The following is a 25,258-nucleotide window of genomic DNA, read 5'->3' as shown; positions in this document are numbered from 1 at the left end:
CAATGCTGAGCTCTTTCTAAAATGTTCTTTGAAGTCAAGAGGAGTTTCCCCTTCAGAAGAGCAAACTTATGCCAACTTTTTCAGTCAGGTATTTTATGTGCTGCAGAGCAAGAACATTGAAGAGAGAGAGGCCAAAAAGGCTGATTAGTTGGTTTGTTAGGGGTGTCAAACAGGATGTTAGAAGTTCAGAAGCTGATAAAGTGTAGGTTTGACCTAAACTGAGTCACTAAATTTCAGGTTTTTTATACCATTGGCCTGTAAATACTGGACAGATAACAGGAGCTTTTTATTTGATAGAGATCTATGCTATACTGAGATTATTAAGTGAATTTAAAATTTTATAATAAAGGTGGAAATACTGTAAAGTATTTGCTTTGCAAATTTGGGAACTAAAAAAATGCACAGGAAGTTTTTATTCAGACCCCATATCTGCTTTTTGCTGAAATCCCATTTATGACTTTTCCCACCTCCATCTCCTTCAAAACCTAAATATGGGCACAGTGATGTTCATTTCCTCTCATGCCAGCTCAAGGAAGAGGATTGATTAAAGACATCCATATGTCAAAATTATTTTAAAATTCATGCATTTTGGGATAAGTCTTTTCTCATTACTTTGGCTGGGAGTGAAGATAAGTGAACTGCCAAAGATCACTCAGATCCCAATTTAATTCCTACTGAAATAAATGGGAATATCTTTTAATAAGACTCTTATTTACAATTTGTGGTTGTTCTGTCTTTTAGTTTTGATAAGGAAATCTCACCTTAGAAGATTACTGTACCAGCTGGTCAGACATAGAAGTTTTCATAAAGTAGAACATTTACTGCTCCTAATTAATCAAATTTTCTGGTTTTTAACTTTCTAATATGTTGACTAATAAACAGTATTAACTCTTGTCTCTATAGTGGCTTTTAGGTTGTTTTTTTTCCACTTAGAAGGAATGCTGAGTACCTGGAATGATTCAGGGTGGAATGCTGGGTACCTAGGATGAAGGTGTTTTCTCTACATTTTAATGATAGGACTATTTTTTGGTGCTTCTGAGGAAAAAGGTAGCTTCAACTCTTGCAGCACCTGTGTTGAAAGATTCACATGTTGATGGAAATGTGTGTTTGAATTTCAGTTTATAGGTGAATAGCATGCAGTAAGAAACCGCTGCAGTGTAGGTATAGTCCAGAGATAAAGCTGAGTTCTTGTCATCCTTACTTCTTTCACTACATAGATATTTGAGGTGTTTAAACAAGGTGATGGTTCTCTGAAATTTTAGGACCTGAAGGCTATTGAGAATCTTTAATGTGTCAAATATGAAAGAAGTTACATTTAAAGAAACTGTGGAGAGCTTCAGAAAAGTAGTTATTTAGTACTTCAGGCTGTGTTATCTTCTACTATTTAGCTCTCTCATTCATATAACAAAGGTATAATATTTTCTGTAGCATCCTTCTTTTCCCCAAAATGTATATTTTAAAAGATAGATGAAGTATGAAAGAGATGATGTTGTGTGGTATTGTGAACTTGCTGGGCAAAATGTGCCACCTTAAAAAATGTGCTGGTGCACATGATAATGCAGATGTGGACCTTGACATACAATGTTATGAGGTATACTATGCACTCACTAAGGCTCATCAATTAATTGATCCTCAGAAAATGCTGAACAGAAAAATAATAATTTTACATGTGGGAATAAAAATTAAACAGAAATGGTAGGAAAAGGTTCTCTCTGTCTGTCTAATCCATTTATCTTCTGTCACTTGGGAAAACTCATTGGAATTCTGAGAGAAGTTGCTTTCTTGATTGATTTCTTTATTGATCAGAAATTTCTGAGATAAGAGCATGATCAAAATCAGACTTTCATACTGTGCTAAATACCTGTAAAACAAATTCAGCATTTTTGCTTTTCAGCAAAAGGGAAATATTACTGCTGCGTTAACGTACACTTATATAGCCCTTTTGGGGTAGAAATGTCACAATGGTGCACACACTTTAAAATTAAGCAATGCAGTAGAGATGAAAGATTTTTTCTATTTTGTAATATGTTGTTAGGGACATAATATACAATGAATAATAAGAATTTTATTATATAAGGTATTATTAATCAGACACATATTTTATTATCTGGTCTTTTAATCAGTCACTTCAGAGAAAAACTGCTAAGTGCATGGTTTACATTTCAGAAAAATATTTCCATGGGCAGTTTTAAGGATTGCCTTTCAAACTTAATTTATTACAGTGAGAAGTAATCAGCTCATAGCTTTTTTTTTTCCCTAACTTTTATAACTTAACTGGGTTACGTATCATGTCAGTGGTGAAGATTTTGATTAACATTTGGGACAAAGCTCTACTATTGCAAGAGATGGGAAAGATGCTGCAGGTAATAAGAAGGAAATTATATTTACTGTTGGAATGTTGTTATAGCCAATATTATTTTTAGATAATTCCCTTGTTAAATGGAGATTTATTTTACAGTTTGGTGTAAATGAATGAAAGTTACTCCAATTGTGGCATTACATTTGAATTTATTTGGATTAAATATTCTTATGAGAGTCATTCTCAGCAGCTCTTGTGACAAAAACACAGATTTATTACATGCGGAAACTGCTAAAAGGTGCACTGGTGAAAAAACTGTGCTGGGTAGACATTTCTTCTTTGTTTGAGTGGGGTTTTTTTGTTCACAGATGTTAGCTGTTTTGTATGGGAATAAAGGTGTTAGTTTATGAGTTTCTTGGAAAAAGAAGTTTAAAGGGTTTGAATGGATGAGATGTGTGGACTGAAGCGCCAGAGGATATTGCCGGAATGTTAGGTGAAACCCATAGGGAAATAATTCAACAGCAGCATCTGGAAAGGAACTGTATGTGGCTTTAGGGCTTACTTTTAATGCAAGTAGTTAAGATGAGATTAAATATAGGTATTAATATGTGAGAAATGGAGGAACAAGGTTAGTGATGAAGGTATATCATGTAGAACACTGGGATTAGGGAAAAGATTGAACAGAATCCGCAGCTGATCACATCTGAATTTTTAAAACCCTGGAAACATAATTTGAATTGAACTATATACTAGCTTCATAAAAAATAAAGCAGTGTACATGAATATTTTATTGGGGAAAGAGAAGACAGGGTATAGGCCAGTTCATTGGCCTTGGCACGTCACTTTTGCCAGAATGGGATGAATGAAGATGGTGGAAGGTTAAGCTACTAAGCCAGTTGGCTGTTGGCTCTGCAGAGAGAAATCAGCTGGTGAGTGAGAATTTTCTCTTGTCTCCTGACCATTTTTTGATAATCATTACTTGATTCAATTTCCTAAGCACTCTTGTCTGGTACCATGTGAGATACCCTAAGGTAGCTGAGATGGCTTATAGGATTGGCAGGTATTGAATAGGATTTACTGGAGACTCTGCCCTCTGGCTCAATGGCTGGAGGCCAAGTCAGATGCATCCCAAATGCACAAGGGTGCCTGTACTTAGCCATCTGACCTGTGCCCCTGCTGTTTGCTGTGTTGTTGGATAAGCTTTGGGCCATTGCTGACAGTGCTGAGAAGTGGCTCCATTCAGTTGGCCATGTTGCATTGATGACACCAGTTAAGATGCCCTATGATTTCCTCCTTTATCTCCAGCTTCCAAAAAGCCACAGGTCCTGTGTCCTGCATGCTGTGTTGAGGGAACCTTAAGTCATTTTATGTGAATATATACATTGACTGCACAGGGATACCTAGGACACCTGTGGACATAACTGTGTAGATACTTAAGGATTTTTAAAGTCCAGTTGAGTCCTATCATTAAGAACGTTTCAGGGCATTTTGAGCTTAATGAGTGGGATGGCTGCATTGCCATTTAGTCCATAACTAGTATTATCTATTGTCAGTCATTGGAAAAATCTCTCAGTTGAGTTTATGTGTCACAGTAAAATGAAAGTACAGCTAATATTAGTACTATTAGATATTTATCCCTTTTTTTTGTCCTTAGTTAGTACTGGTTTTATTACTAATTTTAAAACTACATAAATTTCTTTCTCATCAGTTGAGAACTTTATCATTCAGAATATGGAGGCTTAAAAAAAAACCCAAACAAACTTCCTAAATGTGCAAAGTCTGGAAGTGAAAGCAGTAACATTTGGGAAATATCATGATTCATTTTGCCATGACAACCCTTAATCTTCTCAAACAGTCTGAAGTAATATGTTCCAAATTTGATTTTGTCTTTGTCATAGTTCCTCCAGTACCAGTATATTTTCTTCTACTTGTTCCACTTCAATGTGTTCAGGTTTCCATGATATATTTTTTAAATTTCATATAAGGAGTTTTTAATTATTTTCAGCAAAATAGGAAGAAAACAATATTCTTTAAATATACTCACATTTGACTAATTTCATAGTGAAAATGGAAGATTTTTAAAACATCATGAATGGCGTCGTGTTAAAGTTATAATTTCCTTACCATTATTGGGAAATTATTATGGTAATGCTTTACAGATGTTATTTTTATAAAGAGCTTTATAACTCTCAAATTCTTCTGAAGAATGAGTTGCCAACAGTGATGAAATAAATAGCCATTAAAATACTGTCATTTTAATCAGTATCTTTTGGAAAGAGAGCTATGGAAAATAGTGGTGGGCCACCTGTACGTAAATTCATTATTTACTTCATCTTTTAGGCCCAGCCTTTGGACACAGAAGATGATTTTGATTGCAATAGTAATGAGAATAGTTGATTTACTTTCAGCTTTTAATTTTAATTCTTAAAGATCTATGCATAGCTCACTGTTATTGACAATGAGTTTTTAGAGAGACTTACCTGATAGGGTGGATGGGCAGTATATTCATTTCCCCCCCGCCATTGATATCCCAAAGTATTTTAAAGAGCAAATTACTTGCACATGTTGGATTTGTAATGATGATCATGCCTCTGCTTTTTCAATGTGTGTGGAAAAACACCACTCTTTCTCCCTTCTAGAATTCTGTCTTTAGTCTTGCCTGTAAAACACCATACACACCATAATACTATTACCATAAATAATAGTAAAGGAAAGTGTGGGAGGTTTTGGCTCCAGTGTCATCAGTATGCTGTTGATCTCTGCTCTGTGTATCCTTTTCATCCAGCCCAGATGGCAGAGTATAATTGCTTTTCCAGGCTTTGACCAAGATAGGGATATGGATGAAAGTGAGTTGGCTGTAAATCAGCTTGGTTAATGGAGAAATGCTGCTTGTTAGCCAAGGGAAGCATTTAGGGAAATAGAAAAAGGTAATGTATACACCATGTCCTGAAAATACATTTTTAATTTTTGCTGAAGTGACTGGCTGTGTTGGCCTCCTGTTAATAACAGAGGTCTGTAGTACCATTTATTATTGACTTCATTGTAACACAAGTCTAACTGTGGTTGTCTATGCCTCTGCTACCACCTGACGCTACTAATAGATTCCTTGATCATTATTTTTCAAGTTATCAAAAATTGTCTGTGACTTCAGCACATCTATGTGCTTTTTTAGGTTGCATGAACTGTTGGCTGTAATTTGGGTATTCAGATCTCTGCTATTCCATGTGTTCTACACAGCAACAAATGTTTTTAGAAGGTGTCAAGTCATCAGTGATAATTCAGAAAGTTCAGTCTCATCCAGGAGACCATTATTTGGCAAATGTGACCTGTCATTTTTGTTGTCAGGTTATGAATGAATTTTTGTAAAATATAGACATTAATATTAAAGAAGGTATTTTTTTTTTTTCAAAGGTAGTGAAAAATCTTTGGGCTTGATTTTATCTTTTTGTTTGTCCTGTAATGCTGCTTCTTTTTTTTTAAGAGCATGCAACATCATAGCAGAGAATTAGACATGTCTGTTAGACACTCAGTCGCCAGTTCCTGAGATTTCCTTCTTTGAAGAGTGGTCAGAACAGTAGTTTTGTTAGCCTGCCATATGCCTGTGGAATTTTCTGACCCACTGGAGCTTGCACTAGGTAAATTTTAAGCCGTGACCACAGGAGATGTCTGTGTGACTCTATACTGACATGTAGTAAGTTGTCCTTGGCCTCATAGGTGGAATGTAGCATGGACTCTTATGATTTTGATGATCAATTTAAAAAGTGTAATATGTATAATTCACATTTCTTCCCTTTGCTTACTAAAGGGAAAAACTTCTGGGGGTCTTGTAACTATCTTCACATCAAAATTGCTTCATAGATATTTTCCAGTATACTTTCACTGGCTTTTTTTCTATTAAGTTATAAAAATACCAATGAAATGTCTTAATTAATAATAAATCTTAAATGGTGATCATTATATGCTTATATTTCCCCATATTTATTTATATTATTTGAAATACTATTAGTAATTGTATTTTACGTAAAACTTACATATGTTTCTTTGTGAATGTTTATATTAATAGATTTTGTTCACGACCGTTACATAAAGTGGGATATAATGCTTTATTGATTTTCTATCCATCATAGCCTTTACTGTGTCCCTGAGATAACATCACCAGTTAGGTTGTGTGCTATCATTTCAGCCCCCCAGTTTTGGGGGTTGAAAGCCATATATGAAAACTTACAAAGCAAGGATTAAATCAGGACGAAAGAATATGGGCTTACAATTTATATCCTGCTACTTTATACCCTGCTACTCAGAAAAACACTTGCCTTGCATAGTACTTCAGTGTAGCTCATCAATTTTGAAAGAAACACTGTTACATTTTGTGTAATGGAGAGATTAAGAAGAAAATCTAGTTTATGGAAAAAGTGAGAAAGTCATAAAGAAATATAGAATAATATTGTTGCAAGATCAGTATGGTAACACCTGTAATTTGTTTGACTGAAAGTAGTAGTTTCAGAATGCATTCCAAACCCACGACATGCTCAAAAAAACCAGTGAAGAAACTTTAAGCTTGTTTACTACTTCTGAACTCTGCACTTCCTCATGGAAGGGGAAAATTAGTAATAACCTAAGAAGGAATTTGAGTTTAGTCTGCCCTGTGATATAAAAAGTACAACAGAAAACAGCTTTCACCCTCTCATACATTTAAAAATGTTACATTTATTACATTATTAAATGTTACAATTATTACATTTTATTCTTATGATTTTAAAATAAAAGTGAACATAGACTCCTCCCAATAGTTTTCAAATATATGACTACACTCTCAATTAAACAAAACAGACAGTTCCAGGCTTTCAGTTTATGTGTTGTCGTAGATCAAGCTGAGTTCACTTCAATTGGTTATATGAGGTAAATTGTGTACTGGAGGCAGCTGCAGGTTCTGGTTTCCCATCCATTAAGAACATTCACTGTAAGCAAAAGAGTAAACTACAAGTCATAGAAAATAATCAGCAGGTGTTTCACCCAAAGTATGTGAGAGTTCTCTGAGCTAATATAAAGGAAAATAGTCTGGGAAGTGAGGAATTCCTCCTGTCCCCTCTCTCAAACTCCTGCAGGCAGAGATTATATTGATTTATTAACTCTGTAGCTCTTTAGAAAATGTGCTGGTTTGTGTTTGTCTGAAAGAAATGTTCTTTCTTATAGAAAGGAGTTCCTTATTTGTTTTGCTGCATCTCATTGCATTTTGCTAAGACCAGAGAAATCACTGTTCTGTGAAATTGGTTTGCAAACTTAGTAGCTCTGTGGCAATTGTCTATGTGATAGGTGATTTAGCATAATTGCATATTATGCTTAAGTTTTCCCTTTTATAACCATGATTCTGTTTGTGTATCAGGCAGAGCTCTTTTACTACTAGTTGAATTTTGGTGTATTTTTTCTTATTAAACCCTTGTTTGTTGCTTGAATAAAACATTACTTTTTGGGATTACTGTCATAGCATCTGATAGCTGTAGCCTTCAATGGATAAGAAGATAGAGTTAATACTCAAAACACTAATATTCAGATGTATTTTATGAGTGCTGCTGCTCTAATCTGAAAAGTGTGAGATTTCTGGCCTTCATCAACAAAGCTTATCCTCAGGGTGATAAGCATTAACAACTACTATGCTTTGTTTTAGGTGCAACTGATAGGAAGGGTCAAAGAAAGGGAGAAATAGGCTGCATTCTAATCCCAGCCTGTTTGTCTTGGGTTAAAGAAATACTCAAGGAGTATATCTCTGAATTGGATGTTAAGGAACAAGGTTCAGATATTACAATGAACTCTAGAATGAGAAATTTCTCTGTCACGGAGTACGGAGGGCCACCAGGACCCTAAGGGAGGGACCTGAGGCTGGTAACTGGCAATCCCATAGGAGCCAGGTGGGGTGAGAAGTGTAGGCCTAGAGGGGGTATCCTAGAGGGTAGGCCTAGAAGGGATTCAGGCACAAGTCCAGGTCATTGGGTGAGTTTGTGGTGTTAAGGGAGGTCCCAGGTTACAGCTGGGAGTTCAGGTCAGTGAGTCATGGTCAGGCTTTAGTCCAGTGGTGGTAAGCAGAATTGACCATGCAACCCTGTGCCCATCAGGCGGGTCCACAGTGATGAGAGGGATCCAAGGTCAAACTGCAAAGTCAGTCCATGGGTCTAGGTCTGGATGGATGTGAATACTCTATTTACAGGGGAGTCATGGGAAAACAAGGAGGAAAGAATTAAATTGGTCTGATTTGCTTCTAGGCTGTAGTTTGGGCAGAAGAATAGAGGTCATGCCAGTTGCTCCAAAGAGATGCTCTGAAATGACTTAGTATCCTCTTCGTTGGACTGATGCTAGCTGAGGTTTTTTAATCTTGGTCTGAATACCTTTGCTGTGGCTTTGGAAGACCTATTGTAAAGGATTTTCAAAAGGAATAGGAATTTATAGATGGTTTTTTGATTTTTGAAATTTGTAACTATGTCCATGAGTAGTGTAGGTGAGTGTGACTTGAATGTTGTAGTTTCGTGTAAGAATAGTATTCTTAACACAGCAACAGGTTTTTTTCAGTCTTTTGGGCATTCCTTAGTAATGTCATTTGTTATCTTTTGATTTGCCAGCTCATCAGAGAACTTGACAGAATTCTTTTTTTCCAAATCTTAATTTCAATTTTCTAAATAAAAGTAATAGTTGGGTTTTTTGTGTACTAGTTAATATTATTTGTACTTTATCACTTTTGCCTTTACCATTAAAATCTTCTTTGTAAATAGGATTAGATCAAACAACTGGCCACTCCAGCAACATGAGCATAAGTCTCATAATTCAGTTAAATTAATTTTTGTTTAAAATCATATTTCTTACATTTTCATATGAATTAGTTTTTTTGTAAACAACCCTGCAACAATAAATAGTATACTAGCAGATTATATTGGAATGTAATAGTTAATGTAAATGACAGTAGGAATATTAGGGCTATAATTTTACCATAGAAATCCTTACAGTGAATTCTCTCCCACTTCAGACAATCCCCTGATATATGTAAATCACTACTCTTTCATAAGCTCAAACAAGCCTTCTGACCTCAACAATTATTTGGTTTATTCCAGGTGAGTTAACTCTGCACTTAACTAATTTTATTCTGTAATGATTTACTTGGATTTTATATTTTGCCATCCAATGGATAATCTCCAGTTGATTGAGTTGTTTTTTGAAGTTAGAAGTCCCAATATTTCTACTCATGATGTGCTACTGTTTTACCTATGACATCCTAGTTCGTAGCCCAGGATCAATTTTGTCATTTTCTTACTTCAGAAACAATATGGAGAGTTCTAAGTGTTATCTTGCATATTGCTTTTGTTGAAATGCATTGGGGATTTCGATGGAATTTTGTACTCTGCTGTAACTGCTTTTTTGTGGTAAGTCTGTGTTAACATTCAGGTCATGAATGTGGAGTGATATAATAAGAAAACACCTGATGAAAGATTCTCAGGGGTTGAAGGTTTTTGCTAGTCATGGTCCATTCATGACTACTCTTCTCCCAGTGGTCATGTCAGCAGCATGCAGCAGAAGTTCAAGAATGAATACTCAGTTTATCTTTACTGAGGGATATTCCTCAGGTGCATCCCACTGTTTTTTGAATCTTCTCCATTTTTTCTCTAGTTAAGCTGGGAATTAGTATGTTTTATATCTGCCTTCTAGCAGTGTGAACTATGTGAAGAAGGATTTTAATTTCTTCCTGTTTATTTCCTCTATATCTTGTAAAGTTTAGAGACATCTAAGTGTTCAGAAGATTGACCAGTTTTCTTTGTTCTCCTTCCAGCAATCTCATTATTTATCTTAGAGCCTTCTCCCGCTTTTTTGGGCATTTTTCCATGTCACTGCAGGTATACATTATGGAGTTATGATGCCACCTCCCTGCTGATTCTTGTTGAAAACTGCTTTCCTGAGTAATTCTTTGTACAAGAGTGGACCTACCTTTGTTCAGTGTCCTCTGTGCCAGAACACCACCTTGTGGAAAAGGAAAGGAGAGCTTTATCTTAGAAGGATTGAAAAGACCTGAACCTCCAGATCCTTTTCTTTTACTTTTGTGTTTTTCAGTTACCTTTGAGAGGCTCTGGGTAAAACTTGCCATTGCTGTTTCTGCCCTTATGAATGACCTTCATGGAATAAAAATCAGAAGGCTGAGAGAACCTCAGCACCTTAAGTAGAAGTAGTGAAGTAGTGACAGAGCTTAAAAAGTGTGTTTATTTAATCTTTTTTACATTCATTGTTACATTAGGGAGATTATACTGCTTTAATCAAAAGTTACTAGGGTTTTCTGTAATGAACCTAAATTTGCAGCTATTTATAGTTGAGAGAAAATGTTTCCATACAGAAATTTGGCATTCAATGTCTCAAGCTAAATGGTTTGGTTTTCCTTTTTCTATTTCTTTTAAAAATACTCTTTGGCTGCATTCTGTTTTGAGAGAGGCAATTTTTTGTGGTTTTATATGCTTTTTGTGCTCCCTTGGCAAGGCTTGATACATGGAAAAACAAATTTTCCAGGCTCTTAGTCTTTTATGTCAGCTATTTCCTTTTTGATATTTAAAACATGATACTTTGGTGGTCATTAATTTTTAACAGAGACCCTGTATTATTCAATAAGCAGTCGCCCCTAAGTATTTGCCCTTACTACTTTTCATATATTGTTACACAAAAATGGTTCATATAGTTCAATCTAGTAAATATTTTTTCTGAAACAAAATTGTGTACCTGACATGTTAAGTGGTACTAAAATTGGTACATGTGTATTTCTACAAAGTTCACCATTTCTCATTCATTTAAAATATGAAAAATGGTTTGCATATTTATTTTTATTTCTGTTTTCTAATTATTATCTGTAGGGCATTTAATGCCATACTTAAAGGTGTTGAAATTTTCTAAGTTGGTCCTGTTGGTTCAGAAAATCATTCCTTTTACCCAAGGGTGTGATGTACATTTGAAATGCTCCGATCAGAGTTTGAGGAAATGAGTCCTTCAATTCATGAAGCCCAAGTCCTGGTTGAGGTCTGATGCCATCCAGGTAGTAAACAGAGAAGTGTTTAGACTCTGCCTAAGTTCTTACAGACTTCAGTGTGTTCTGTGCACTTGAAGCTTGACTAGTGAGTGCAGATGGCATTGAGCCTGGCAAAGAATATGACTCGTGGCTCAGGTGATTTCTTAAGATGTTATTCAAGTAATGTCCAGATATTCTGCAAGTGCAGCACTCTCATCAGAAAACTTCCTAGAAAGTGGAGTCTCCTTTTTCTTCCCAACAGCTTTGCCAAGTACATATTTCCTTCTCTCTTGGAAGAATGTCCCAACAGCTAGTTACTGAGTATTCATTCACAGGACAGGTGAGATTCCAAGGAGTTCAATCCTCCTTGGATTCAGCTTGGGCCACAGCATAGAAAAATGCTAGAGTCACTTTAGCAGAAGATGGTACACATACTCTTATAGTTTCCAATTAGTTTCTGTGTTCTATCCAGCAGAAATGGACTGTAAAATGTATAAATAGTATACAGATATATAGGGACCTGAACCCAAGTGTTCTGCCTGACTTTGACTTGCTTGTTATTGGAGCTTCAGCAATGCAGAGTAACAGAAATTATTAGTTATGCTGGGGAGAAGGATGATCAGAACAGAATGTGTGAGATGAATAAGAAACTGGCTGAGGAGGAAATAGGAGAAAATGTCGAAAGCAGATTTATTAGACTGGAAAGACATTGCTGGTGGAGTTCCTCTTTCTTCTAAGCACTACTCTAATTCTTTTTGAGATAATACATGTTTTGTACTAAAATAAGGTAGTGATAGTCCAAAAGCTTTCACAAGAAAGTATGAAGGTGCTAATATCTGCTGATAATTGAAGGACAGGAGACATTTTCAGTACAACATTGGATGTCATACAGGAGAAACTGAGTGGCATTGAAGATAGGAGCAATCAATGTACCAGAACTAAAATTAGATGAAATACGATGCAATACAAGACTTCTCTGGACTCAGAGCCAAGAAGTTTACTCTAAGCTTTTAGTTCACCAGCTTGAAGAATGTACAGATTTGTTTATAGTACTGCCTTGAGTTTCCGGTATGTGGGAGTCATTCCCTATGTAGCTCTCAGTGTTGTTCTCACTCCATGAACAGTGAATTCAAGTTGAGTCTGACTAGTGAGCTGGAAGGCTATAGAGAAAATCAGAGCCTGAGAGGCTTGGACTATGGTTCAGAGAGATTGTGTATCTGTAATATCACAGACAGAAAATAAAACCCAATACTTTAATGCCTTTCTGCAATATCCCCTCCAAACTTTTGACCCCTATGAACTCCAGGGACTATGGACATCACCTGATGTGGCTGTGGGAAGTGCTCTGAAAAGACAAGTACAGCTCTTGATTTTCACAAAATTTTGCCACAGTAGGCACTAAATAGGATTTACAAGGTTTGGCCTAGAAGATGAACGCTTTTGCTCTCAAAGTTTTATGGACATTTTTCATGCTCTAAATTATGCTTTGGTTCACATAATCTATTTTAGCTCTCTTTTTATTTTCCAGTCACAGCTTCACTCATAGCACAGCTGTGGCATTTGTCTTGCGACAAGAAGGATCTGATAATCATGAAATAACCCAGATTTATGCCTGTAGTGCTGAAGCAGTGCCATATTTGTGAAAATAACTTAAGAGGAACAATATGCAGCAGATGTGAAGGTTTTACCTTCACATTTAAGTAGGTTTATACTGTCAGTGAGTGTGGGCTTAGCAGGGTCTGACAGAGTTTCAACTTACCAGATGTTCCATGTGATCAAATAGATGCTATACAGCTGTTTCCTATTCTTTTTACTGGGCTCAGATAAATACACAGTAAATGGTCTGAAATATATTTATTGTATTTTGGCAAGTCCTGCAGAGAACTGCCCACAGGCACCAAGAATGCAGGGAGAAACCAAAGGTGCTCATAGGCATGCTGATTTTCCATTACTGAGGAGAAATTAGCAGCCATTAGCAGCTCTGATGATACTAGTCAGGGAGGAATAAAAGATGGGATTTTCCTTTGGTTGTGGATGTTGTGAGGTTAGTGGCTGTATTTACAGAGTGTCCCCAGTCTGGGGGAGCTGTTACTCCCTGGGCAAGAGCTGTCCCCCTGTGCTGACAGTGTCACCCTTCCAGTGGTGTAAACTCCCAGGACACCACCCTTCCAGGTGGTGGGGATTGGAGCAGCTGTCCTGCAAGTAGCTCATGCTAATCCCAGCTCAGGCCTTCAACACGGGAATGGAGAACTGGTATGGCTTCTCTCCTCAGTGCAATACAGAAAACAGGGGATTTTCAGAGCTCCTGTGTCTCCTGTCCACTCCTGAGCATGGACAGCGTGCCCCAAATTAGCCATGGGGTTTGTTTTTAAGGGCACGCAGCTTTTGGTTCAATCCAGCCAAGTGCTCTGAACTGCTCCAGGACTTATAGGCCCAGTTTATGTTAACTGCCACACACATCAACTTGATTCAATCACAGAGCAGCTAAATAATAAAAAAGGAAATTTCATTTCCCTTCACCTGCTTTTCTGTTCTCATTTCTCCTTCCTCCCTCTCCAGTTCCCCATGCTCTCCTTAGCCCTTTGACCTTACTGCTGCCTTCCTTCCCTCCTGTCCCTGTCAGCTTCCTGCCTTTCCAGAGCTGCTCTTACACCTGAAAAAATCTCCTTCGTATTTACTAGAGGTTTTCCTCGCTTGCCTTTAAATCCTTTTTTAAAACCTTCATCTTCAGTAAGAGAAATAATTTTCATTTTTCATTAATGATCTCTTTAACATTTCTTGACTGCTATGTTCTTTTCAGATTTATAGTCAGGTCTTGCAAACGTTTACAGAGAAGTACCTGTTAAGTTAAATTGAGAACATGCAGTTATAAGTTTGGAGGGCTGGATTGTTCATTGGAAAGATTTTTGAAATGGAAATATTTCTCACTGTAAAACTCAATGTTCATTTATGGTTCTATGTACATTTTTAATAAACCTTTGTGACCTCAAAGGAGCAGTGGAATATTCACTAACTTCTTGTTTTTACTTTTATTCCTTAGGTCAAGGTGTGGAACATGTTCTCAGAGATTTTTAAATGTGCTGAGCAAACTTAATGTTGAAAATATGACTTTATACCCAGAATCATATGAAAGGACAAGTATAAGCAGTAGCTTTTGATCTTGGTGTTGATCTTAATTGTTTTATTTTTCAGTATTGATTTTTATTTCAGGAACCTCAAGCATCTGGACTGCCTGAGTACGTAAAGATTGTAGAAGTTGGGCCAAGGGATGGTTTACAAAATGAGAAGGTAACTTTCCTCTTATTTTTTTTTGACATGGATGTTAGTGTTATTTTCATTGTGTAGAACATGTACATCCTGCTAATTATGTTTCTTTCATTTTGTATTATTAAATATATCTATTTTCATATTGATAACTTACCCTTATATTAGAATGAAAGTGTATTCCTATTTACTCAGCTTTTAGATCGTATAATTTCTTTCTATACTTGGCTAACTAGCCTTTCTGTTACTCAGCATTTCATTTTACTGGCATTTGTCTTGTCAGTCAATAACATTCTGCTGTGACATAATTGGTAAACACTATGAAACACTGGCTATCTTTGTAACTTGTGTTTCTGCTTCGAGTGTTAATGTAGAAGGAATAGTAATATAGATTTTATCATGTTTCCTGCTGAAGAGACATGGGAGAAAAATATTACTCTTTTGATAGCATTATTTGCCTGAAGGGTGGTAGGGAAGCATGGAAGAAGATTGAAAGAGGTTATAGGGTACATGTGTAGAAACAATCATCTATTTCCACCAACAGGAGGATAAGCTCACATGTATCATTGTTCCTGATACCAGAGATGTTAGTGGTATTAGCAGAATAGAGTTACTCTGTCACAGCTGGGGAGCTTTTTTCCTCCCATTTTTCACTGGTCACACTGTTAGTATTTCCTTTGTCAGTTCTGGCTAGTTTTGTGTTTGGTTAATAACAAATAATGAGGCCAGATCTATAACCAGTTACAGAAGTGCTTCCTTTTGTGATGGACAGAAAATGGAGTAAGATCATGTATACTGCTGAGTACCTTCCTTATACCTTCCTCATACTTACTCCTGTCAGGAAACAGAAGAGTTATGGTAAAAAGTGTAAGAGTAGTCATTAAGTTTCACTTAATAAAGTTTCTTATGTATGAAATACTTCGCTAAAGTATGTCTCCATGTCTATAGGTGATAGTCCCAACTGATATAAAAATTGAGTTAATCAACCAGCTTTCCAAAACAGGCCTGCCTGCAATAGAAGTAACCAGTTTTGTTTCATCCAAATGGGTGCCTCAGGTACGTAAAATCAGCTCTATTCACAACTATTTCGATTTAAATGCCATTCCATTTATTTATGTAGAATTCAGTTGTAACTAAAGATTTGGGATGGTGACACATCATTAATATAATTTAATGTTGTACCTACTTATTTTCTATTCTACTAAAACTAGTAGTCATTGATGTAAAAAAGAAAAGTAGTATGCGTTCTTTTCTTTTTTTCTAAATGAAATGTAATTTTCCACATTTGCAAATGTGTTTGGAAGATCTAAATTTGGGACTTCTATATATGTAGTAGTAGTTAGGCACGTTACTTATTTTGGAGTTCTAACACTCTATCAGCAACTTCACTTAAATTTTGATGAATCATAAAAATTTGCTTATTATTTTTCCAGAATTAATTTTTACATTTGGTAGAATTCAGCAGAAACCTAGCCTTTCTGGAATTGGCAGCAAAACTGCATTGGCATTAGAGTGCCACATTTCCATATGAAATTTAACACTGCAAATTCAGGCTTAGTCCTGAAGTTTACTATTTAGCGCCTGTTTGTGAAAATTAATTATTTCCTGCAAACATAGAAGTAAGTCAGTATTTATCTTTATAATTCCAGCTGTTTTTCAGGAAATTGCACACTTGTTTGCACAGAGGCATTTGAATACTTTGTATTTGACAAGGAGCACACAAGTTATTTACAAATTAAAACAAGAAATTAATTAATTTGAGAAAATACTTCCATTTTAACAATGTCTATTGCATGTTACACATCTGACAAAATGTAAAGTTTGTCCATTTTAAACTGAGAATAAAATAAATCCTGGGCCTGGACTGTATTCTAGGCTTTTCTCTGAGAAAAACATAATACAGCCATGCTTATTCAAGAGTTAACAAAGCAAATTGTACAGCACTCTGAAGGACTCCTTTGCTTTATTTCAGTGTTCTCAGGGTCACCAGAGAAGAGTCTAGAAGAAGGGTAATAGGAAAGGTAAAGAGAAGAGTGACAAAGCAGAATTTCTTTGGCATCAATGGAGGGGCAATGATCTCTTGTCCGCTAAAAGGGAATAGGTTAAATTTTTCTAAGTGCCTTCACACTGTCAGTTACTGCAACAGAGAATAATAACATTTTTCAAATGTTAGAAGAAAATTTCTAAAGCAAAGTTGTATTTCTTCCTTTCTTGTTTAATTATTTCCTTTTCCTCTGAGCCATTGTGAGTACCAAATTTAGCACAGGTTTGTCAGTTTAGAAAAAATCGAGCAATCCCTTCTTATCTCAAATTCATTCACAGAATACTTTGTTTTAATGGCTAAATTAGTGTCTATTTTTTTTTTTTTTTAATTTAAAAGATAAGATTGTGTTGCTTTGACAGAGAGTGCAGTCTTGACTTTGTCTTTTCTTTTTCTCATAGGTCATGGGAATAGAATTTACAGTTATGTTTAGATCACTCATTCACTTATTTCTGTTTTAGTATTTTAAATTTTTTATGGTTTCCCATCCACTGTTGTCTTTGGCAAAGATATTTTTTTACTGAAAAATTTAAAAGAAAAAGTTCCACAGTAGCAAGGTGCCATATAAAACAGGATACCACACCTATAACATAAACAGCCAAAATTATAAATATCTGCTATTAGGAAGCTTATTTTTAAAGAAATTGGGAAAAGAAGTATTTTATTACAATTTAAAATCTTATAACATGCAATATGTGCAAAGATGGGATTTTACTTACAGGAAAAATAGCAATGGGACAGATTTAATATTTATAATATTATTTGGGTCTGGCAGGTTTATATTGGTTGAAAAAGTGTCATTTTGGTTTTCCAGTATATTTTAAGACAGGCTATAATTGTGGAGAGTGAATTTAGTTCCAGCATTTGCCATTTAATTTATCATTTGGTTTCAGACATTCTTTTTTGCCCTGAGAAATGTAGCTACTACTTATATTAAATTAAGGAATGAAAAATTGTTCTTAAATAACTTAGTTGTTAACAGAGGATTTTTTGTGAGGTTATCAGACCAATTTACTTCACATAGAAGCAAATAGAAAAAGTTTTGTTTTATCACTTATTTCCTGATAAGAAATTAATTGTGTCTGGCTATAGAACACCTTTTGTACCTTTTCCTTATAGATACATATTGGGCTTATATTTGAAGAGGAATTCATAGTTTTTTCTGATATTTTTAATCCATTCATCTTCACCGAAGGAAGCTGATGACTGGAAGATTCCAGGCTACAAGCAGTATTTTTAGTTTATAGTGTGGTATAATTTAATAACATATATTTAGAATTGTGGTACTGCATAGCCATCAGAAAGGCATCTGCTGAAAGTAAGGAGTAATGAAAGTTCTGTAGTTCATATATCTTTTTACATGGTACTTCTCAAAATACTTTTCACCAGTGTGGAAAGAAACAGAAATCCAACTTAATAGTGTTTGCTTGAGAGATTTGCTTTTATGAGAACTCATTTAAAAAGCATTTAATGTGCACTATTCTTTTTTTAAAACTCAGAATCTTTAAGGCATTAAATAAGAGGGATATATTTTATTTTGTATTGTTTTCAGGTGTGCACACCATTGAAAAATATTTGTTTTCAACCTACTTATTTTAAGAAAATGTGCTTCTCTAAAGAATCTGCCTTTTATTAAGTGAATAAGTGTTTCATTCATCTTCTTCATCAGTACAGGGAGTATATTTAATCTTGAATGTATGAGTAAAAATGTAAGCATATCTTAAAAAGGCAGATTTTCTTTTATGAGGGGAGACTAAGGAAAACAAGTACTCTGATCTTTGCTATAATAAAGAGGTATTTTCTTCTTCAGAAAGAAATTTCTGAATATGAGAAAACATTGCACTATGTGGGCATCTGGATTTTGCCGTCTCTTTCAGAATAGACGTGTTTAGTCTTGAAATGTTCTGATAACAGTGTTGAGTAATTAAAGTTCAGTTATGCTTAACATTGTGAGGTTGCATTTATCAGAGTTCTGAAGTTTTCAAGATTTCTATGTTTCTTAAATCTCGGTTATTCAGTTAATTCCACCTATTAAGTCCAGTGAAGCAAAGTTAAAGTTGCTGTAACATTTCATGAACAGCATGATCATAAGTCTGTCAATTCATGATGCAAATTATATTTTTACAGATACACACAAAGGAACACTGTCGAAGTCTTAGCCCCAGTTCTATATTCACATAGATCTGAAAAAATTGCAACACAGTCAAAAGTTATGAAATTAAAAAAGAGTATTTGTACAAAATCAGTTTAGCGCCCTTGTTGTTGGACTTTTTGCATGTACTGTAAAAGCAATGAAGGCAAAAGCACAGTCTAAGCCAGTTTCTATTTGGTTATATAAAATCAGAAAATAACTGCTGATCAATACAAATTATTTATTTATTTTATTTTAGATGGCAGATCACAAAGAAGTAATGAGGGGCATTGAGCGGCATCCTGGAGTCCAGTATCCTGTTCTCACACCTAATCTTCAAGGTTTTCATTCTGCTGTAAGTGCTTTCATAGGTGTTGTCTACATTTACCTCTTTTATGTTTCAGACACTTTCAGTTCAGTACCAGAATCTAGCTATTTAATCTCAGAAATAAGCTATATATTTTTTCACTGAAAACTCCCAATTTCCTTTATGAAAAAATGGGAAATTCACAGAGTGATGTTAAGCTCATATTTTAGTGGAGGCATTGACCAGGAACTTTGTAAGTTCCTTTATATGATACTTCTATGTAAGGGGCCAGACAGTTCTTTCTCTTTGACTTGTTGTCCCTGGAAAAGTTTTTCAAGAGTGTCTTGGTGGAAAACACTGAAGAAGGATGAGGAAATATTCATTTAAATGAAAAAGCTCTATATCAATTCTGGATTTCATTTTGGTTGGGTTTGAAAGTTTAAATTATTTCAGTTCTTCCAAAATATTCAAAATTATAGACTTGAAGTGTGTAAGAGTGAATATGGAGCAGTTCAGTCTTAAAATATACACATTGTTAGTCTAATCTTTACCCTTTTGTTTTTTGAAAATTTTTAGTGCTTCTGCTTTTGTCCTGATGTAGGACAGGCTGTATTTGGAAAGCATACTGCTTGGTGGACATTGGTGTTCTAGTGTGTCATTCAGTTCCTATACTGAAATAATGTTAAAACAGAATCCTGTGCATGGTTGACTTAACTATCAAACATCAGATTATAGTGCTGCAACTTTGTCTCAATGGTAGCTTGTATGAGTTTAATTAATGGTGTTTTATCTCTCTACTTTATTTAGTGATATAATGAAGGGAAAACAATGAATAAATAGTTGTAGATGATTCCTGCATTCCTTCTTGCTTATGTTTTTTTCCCTCTGTTTGAAACAATATTTGTCCCTGTATGGGTTGCTGAATTTTAGACATTATCCTGCAGAGGCAGAGAGTAAAGGCAAAAGCTCCATCCTTTTTCATTGAACAAGAGTATTATTCTGCCTGGAGAGTGAGAGTTAGTTAACTATTCTAACTATTAAGCTAAAATAATTTCTTCTCCTATCAGTTGACTTTCAGCCTTCTAGTTTGCCTCATGTTAGTTGATTTACTGAGGTACTGAATACAAGCTCAGGCTAGTTGCCCCTTCAGTGAAATCACCACATTTACACATTTTCTAGACTGGTGTTTGCTAAGACTTCTCTCAGCAGACTCTCATGTACACATTTTCCATATTATCCTTATCGACTGTGACACCAAGACCAATGGAGTCCTTGATCCTAGAGTTGGCTCTAACAAAGAAATCCCTGTTGGTAATTGTTGCTACTCTAGGCATATGCACACAGAGAGCTTTCCCAAGGATGAGAGTGACTTCCTGGTATTCAGGGGGAACAGACAGTATGACAGTTTTTGTATGATCTTTTCCTTTTCTGAAAAGATAAATACAAGTATTAATAATGGTTTTTTATATAGCTGGTTCATGTGAACTCTTACATCATATTCCCTTTATCATTCATCACTTTAAACACATGTTTAACTAATTGCTAAGAAGAGGCAGAAAATATGACACAATGAATGATCTCAAAATTTGATTCTGTCTGTATGCTATAGCTTAAAAAAATTGGAATTAAAATTAGATTTTTGATATGGATGATGTACTTAATGTACTTTAAAATTTTAGAATGTTGTACAGAATTAAATGTTCAATCTAATACTTTAATGTAGTATTATGATTCTGTTTTCTTGAAATGTGTTTTTTAGATTGCAGCAGGAGCTACAGAAGTCTCGGTATTTGGCGCAGCATCTGAATCTTTTAGCAAAATGAATATTAATTGTTCAATTGAAGAAAGCATAGAAAGGTTTGAAGAAGTCACTAAATCTGCAAGGAGTATGAATATCCCAGTGCGTGGGTAAATATACAGATTATAAAGTATTACAGAGTTACTGGAGTCATTGTTACAGGGGTTATTTGGTACCAGTAGAAAAGTTTTTTACCAAATTTTTACATTGTAGATGAATTGTAATAATAATCTTTACTGTGATTTTTATTTTTAGGATTGAATATATTTAGTTATTTTTGCATTTTTAACTACTGATGGTAACTCTTTTGCTGTGGAAATTGAAAAAAGAAAGGAGTTTTTATGAGATTTTATTATAAAAATTAGTTTTTACTGTCACAGATGACAGAATAAAATTTCTTTTGTGCTGTTGAGAATTTGTAACACTAACACCTTAGAAAAATGCCCTACAAATTTTTATTTTATTGTAGAATTCATAATATATCACTACATACATTGCAGGATTAAGGTATAAAAGTGAGAAAACAAATTTACTCCTAAGAAAAAACTTATTCTGTATATAAGTTATTCCGAAAACCCAGGCATTGAAATTTTTGAGTCTCCAGTGCATGAAACTCTAGAATTATCCAGCAATTTTTTTAACTTAAAATTATCCTGAATGGTAGTCACTCTTGAACAGTATAGAATTTCATTTCCATTTTCTTTTGCATCACAGGTAAGAACTACTTACCTAAGATTATTTGTGAAGGTCCTTGTGAATGCAGAAGGGCTCACGTAGATTCAAGGAGAAACTCAGCAGTGAGATTCCTTGAGGATTACTAGTAGTATAAACTACATCATGCTCAGAAAATACCTGGATTTGAAAATAGGTGGAGGTAGATACCTTAGAGGCTAAGTACCTGAAAACCAGTCTGGGAATAAATACTGGTTTCTCTCTTTGCTCCAGAAATAGTGATGGGGTAATGCTACTGCACACATTTTTTAATGACAGTGTGTGGTTGTTTGGGCATTTGTCTGGAGAAAGGGAAATCTGACTTCTAGTTATAACTGTGCCCCAGAGGATCACAGAACAGCAGTATGGTTTAGGTTCAGAACTCTGGATATAATTTTGTCCAGTCCAAGGATTTGTAGGTGTTGGTTGGCAAAAAACTCAACCAGAGCCAGCAGTGTGTGCTCACAGCCCTGAAAGCCAATTGTGTCCTGGCTGCATCCAAAGCAGCATGGCCAGCAGGGCAAGGGAGGGGATTCTGCCCCTCTGCTCTGATGAGATGCCAACTAGAGTGCTGCATAAAGTTGTGGTTCCCCCGCATATGAAGGACATGGAACTGTTGGAGCAAGTCCAGCAGAGGCACTGGAGCATTTCACTAACAAGGTCAGGCTAGGAAAGTTGACTCTGTTCACGCTGGAGAAGAGAAGGTTTTGTGGAGACCTCATAGCAACCTCCCAGTATCTGAAGGGGGCTGCAGCAAAGCCAGAGAGGGACTCTTCATCAGGAACTGTAATGATAGGAGAAGGAGGAAAAGCTTCAGGATGAAAGAGTAGGTTTCGATTAGATACTGGGAAGACATTCTTTACTGTGAGTGTGGTGGGGCACTGGCACAGGTTGCCCAGAGAAGATGTGGATGCTGCATCCCTGGAGGTGTTGTTCAAGGCCAGGATGGATGAGCTCTGAGCAACCTGATCTATTGGAAGGAGGTGTCCCTGCCCATTTCAGAGGTGTTGGAACTAAGTGATGTTAAAGGTCCCTTTCAATCCAAACCATATTGTGTTTCTGTGATTTTCACACACACACACACGGGCCAACCAAGGATAGCTCATAAATGCTTGGATTCCTTTTCCTTAGCCTGGGTATATTTCAGGAGGAAAATCACTGAATAGAGAAGGAAGGATGTTCACTGTATTAAGAAATAGTAACTTGTACCAGAGTTTAAATACTTTTTCCAGTTGCTAATCTGCCAGTAAACTCATGATTTGCCTCCCTAAGCCACTTCTCATATAAGAGATCTCTTATTTAAAAGCTGTCTGCCACCGCTGTTCGTCACTTTTTTTCTAAAACTAAAATCTGAGCTGAGAACATAAATAGCAATTTGAGTTCTCCAGGAGGATTAAGCTCGGGGATGCCTGAACTTTAGGTCCCAGACAAGTGTGGTTAAGGGAATTCAGACAAAACAGCAAGTGTATAGCAACAAATTTTATCCACTTGTGAACACTTTTACACTAAACTTCTGGTTTTGTTTTTTTCAGATGTCTAGGCCTGTCGTGAGATATTTTCTGTTTTATATTCCTACGTTTAACTAATAAAATTCAACTAAATGGTGCGATATAGGCAACCAACCATCCTCAAAGCCTATGTATTGTAGAAGTTTTTGGATAATTATGGAGGATGTCAAAAAAGGGACTTTGCAACTTGTCCATAAGATGTAAATTGTAGGTGATGAAGAAGCCCCTGTGGTGTACTGTAGATTGATTTTCTGTTTAAAATATTAACTTGTCTTCTGTGCACTAGTTTGCATACGTTTAAAAGGCAGCATGGTGCTTTCCACCACCCCACAGGTTATGTCTATTGCATTTGTAACATACCAGAAGCAATTATTATGGCATTAATACACTGATGTGATGGGAGTAACTGTTCCCATGACAAGATTCCTCAACATTCCCAAACATTTATTATCTATTATCTGACAAACCATGTGGCTTTTATTTTTCTTCACACAGAAAAGAAAGAAAATAAAAGGAAAAAAAAAAAGAAGAGAGAGAAAGAAGTAGGAGGCAAAAAATGGTAAAACAGAAGAATAACACAGCAAAACAAAAATAACTTAAAGAATGAAAACAAGACAAAGAGATAAAAGGGAGGAATATCAAGAAGCAGGTGGTGAAGCAAACAGAACAGTACAGAAATGAAGAAAATATAATTGAACTCAGAGAAAATACAGTCAGATCATATTTTGAAAGTGCTTACTTTCTGTATCCAGTAGAGATATCTCTAATTTCAGTGCAATATGCAAACATAAGATAAACTTCATACAGTACATGCAGGGAAATTTTATTGAGTCTGTCATGCCAGGTGCAGTATGTTACACAACACTTCAACAGAGAAATGCTTAATATCAGATATGCTACAAAGCGAGCAGATTCAAAGTTATGAATGAAAATAATTTAAGTGCACTCCACCTTTCTTCCTTAGGCTTACAGGAAAAGTGAATCATTCAGAATTAAATAGCCATTAACAGAATAATTCAATTTGTGGTGATGCCTTTTCCTGGTCTTAGAAAATTGAGAGCCAGACACAGTTAAGGGATAAGGGTTTTTACCTTGGTATTTTAATAAGGATCCTTCCTTATTGGTGCACCACTTCACCAAGGTGGAGTGTGCCACAATGCACACACACACGATAAATCAGTGTACAGTTTTATAGACTTTACAAATCAGCATATCTAGCAAATATGCCCCAATGGGAGGCCTGGATGAATGGTGTGATATTCCCCCCATCTGTCAAATTCCCCCCTGGATGAGCCAAATCTTTAGTTTACAGGATGTGTTCTACAGAGATACTAGGTTTGGGATCTTGGTTTCCCAAGATAATGTGGGGTTTTCCAGACTCCTACTATGAGGCCTTTAGGATGTTTGGTCTCCTGGCCTAACAAAATACAAGGTTATGGTAAGTTACTAGACTTAAGGAATTACAAGTATGCATGCTAAGAATACTGAGGATACATTAAAGTTGTATAGAAGGTACATAAAAGAAAAGGCAAAAAATCATTTGGCATCAGTGGGATTGTAATGATGTAAAGGATTCAAATAGAGAAGATATGAATATTGCAGAGAAGCTACATTTAAGTGAATGTTACGTGTGATCATCATCACATTATATAAGTTTGAGAATTAATTTATCCAGTAAAAAATTGAAATTCAGTCATAAGAGATAAGATGATGGACTAATGTTACACTTTGACAAATCAAAAAGTTTAAGAGAGAATTGCTGGTGTTTTTCCGGGTCATCTAATATAACTCAATTATAAAGTAGCCAATCTGCTAAAAAACCTGCTGAGAATCTAAACTGCAGAATATGGACCTTTATTTCATAAAAAAAACCTTTTCTGAGGCAATAATTCTCAGTATCCACTAAACATGGATTTCAGTATATGAAAATATTGGGAAGAAGGTTTTGAACAATATATGTTAGAAGATAAAAGAGAACTGGTTAACCCCATACATTTGGATTTTAAGTGCACTTTTAAAAAAATCATCCTGGGAAGATTTTGAGGAGTCAAAGTAGTAATCAATGAAAAATAAAATAGTACTTTGGATCAGAATCTAGACAAATATGTTTTAAAGAGAATAAAAGTATTGTGATACTTTGACTTGTGTCCCTCCCTGTTCATACTTGTTCAGAT

General features: G+C 35.5%; 1 protein-coding gene across 3 annotated transcripts in view; it reads left to right on the top strand.

Moving 5' to 3' along the window:
• Nucleotides 1-25,258, top strand: part of HMGCLL1 (3-hydroxy-3-methylglutaryl-CoA lyase like 1) — a 76,737-nt gene that overhangs the window by 6,441 nt on the left and 45,038 nt on the right. For 2 of the 3 annotated variants that reach the window (XM_071442712.1, XM_071442721.1), the window contains exons 2-5: nt 14,535-14,612; nt 15,537-15,644; nt 19,020-19,115; nt 20,827-20,975. In XM_071442712.1, the coding sequence (XP_071298813.1) occupies nt 14,535-14,612; nt 15,537-15,644; nt 19,020-19,115; nt 20,827-20,975 (431 nt within the window). Of the gene's footprint in view, nt 1-14,534; nt 14,613-15,536; nt 15,645-16,560; nt 16,610-19,019; nt 19,116-20,826; nt 20,976-25,258 lie in introns of those variants that run through there. The other variant, XM_071442731.1, reaches the window with a different exon arrangement.

This window comes from Agelaius tricolor, unplaced genomic scaffold (genome assembly GCF_023055355.1).
Source record: "Agelaius tricolor isolate 1412-34295 unplaced genomic scaffold, bAgeTri1.0.p SCAF_1, whole genome shotgun sequence".
NCBI lineage: Eukaryota > Metazoa > Chordata > Aves > Passeriformes > Icteridae > Agelaius > Agelaius tricolor.
Note: the sequence above shows the minus strand (reverse complement) of the source record. Positions and strands in the feature narration are given on the sequence as shown.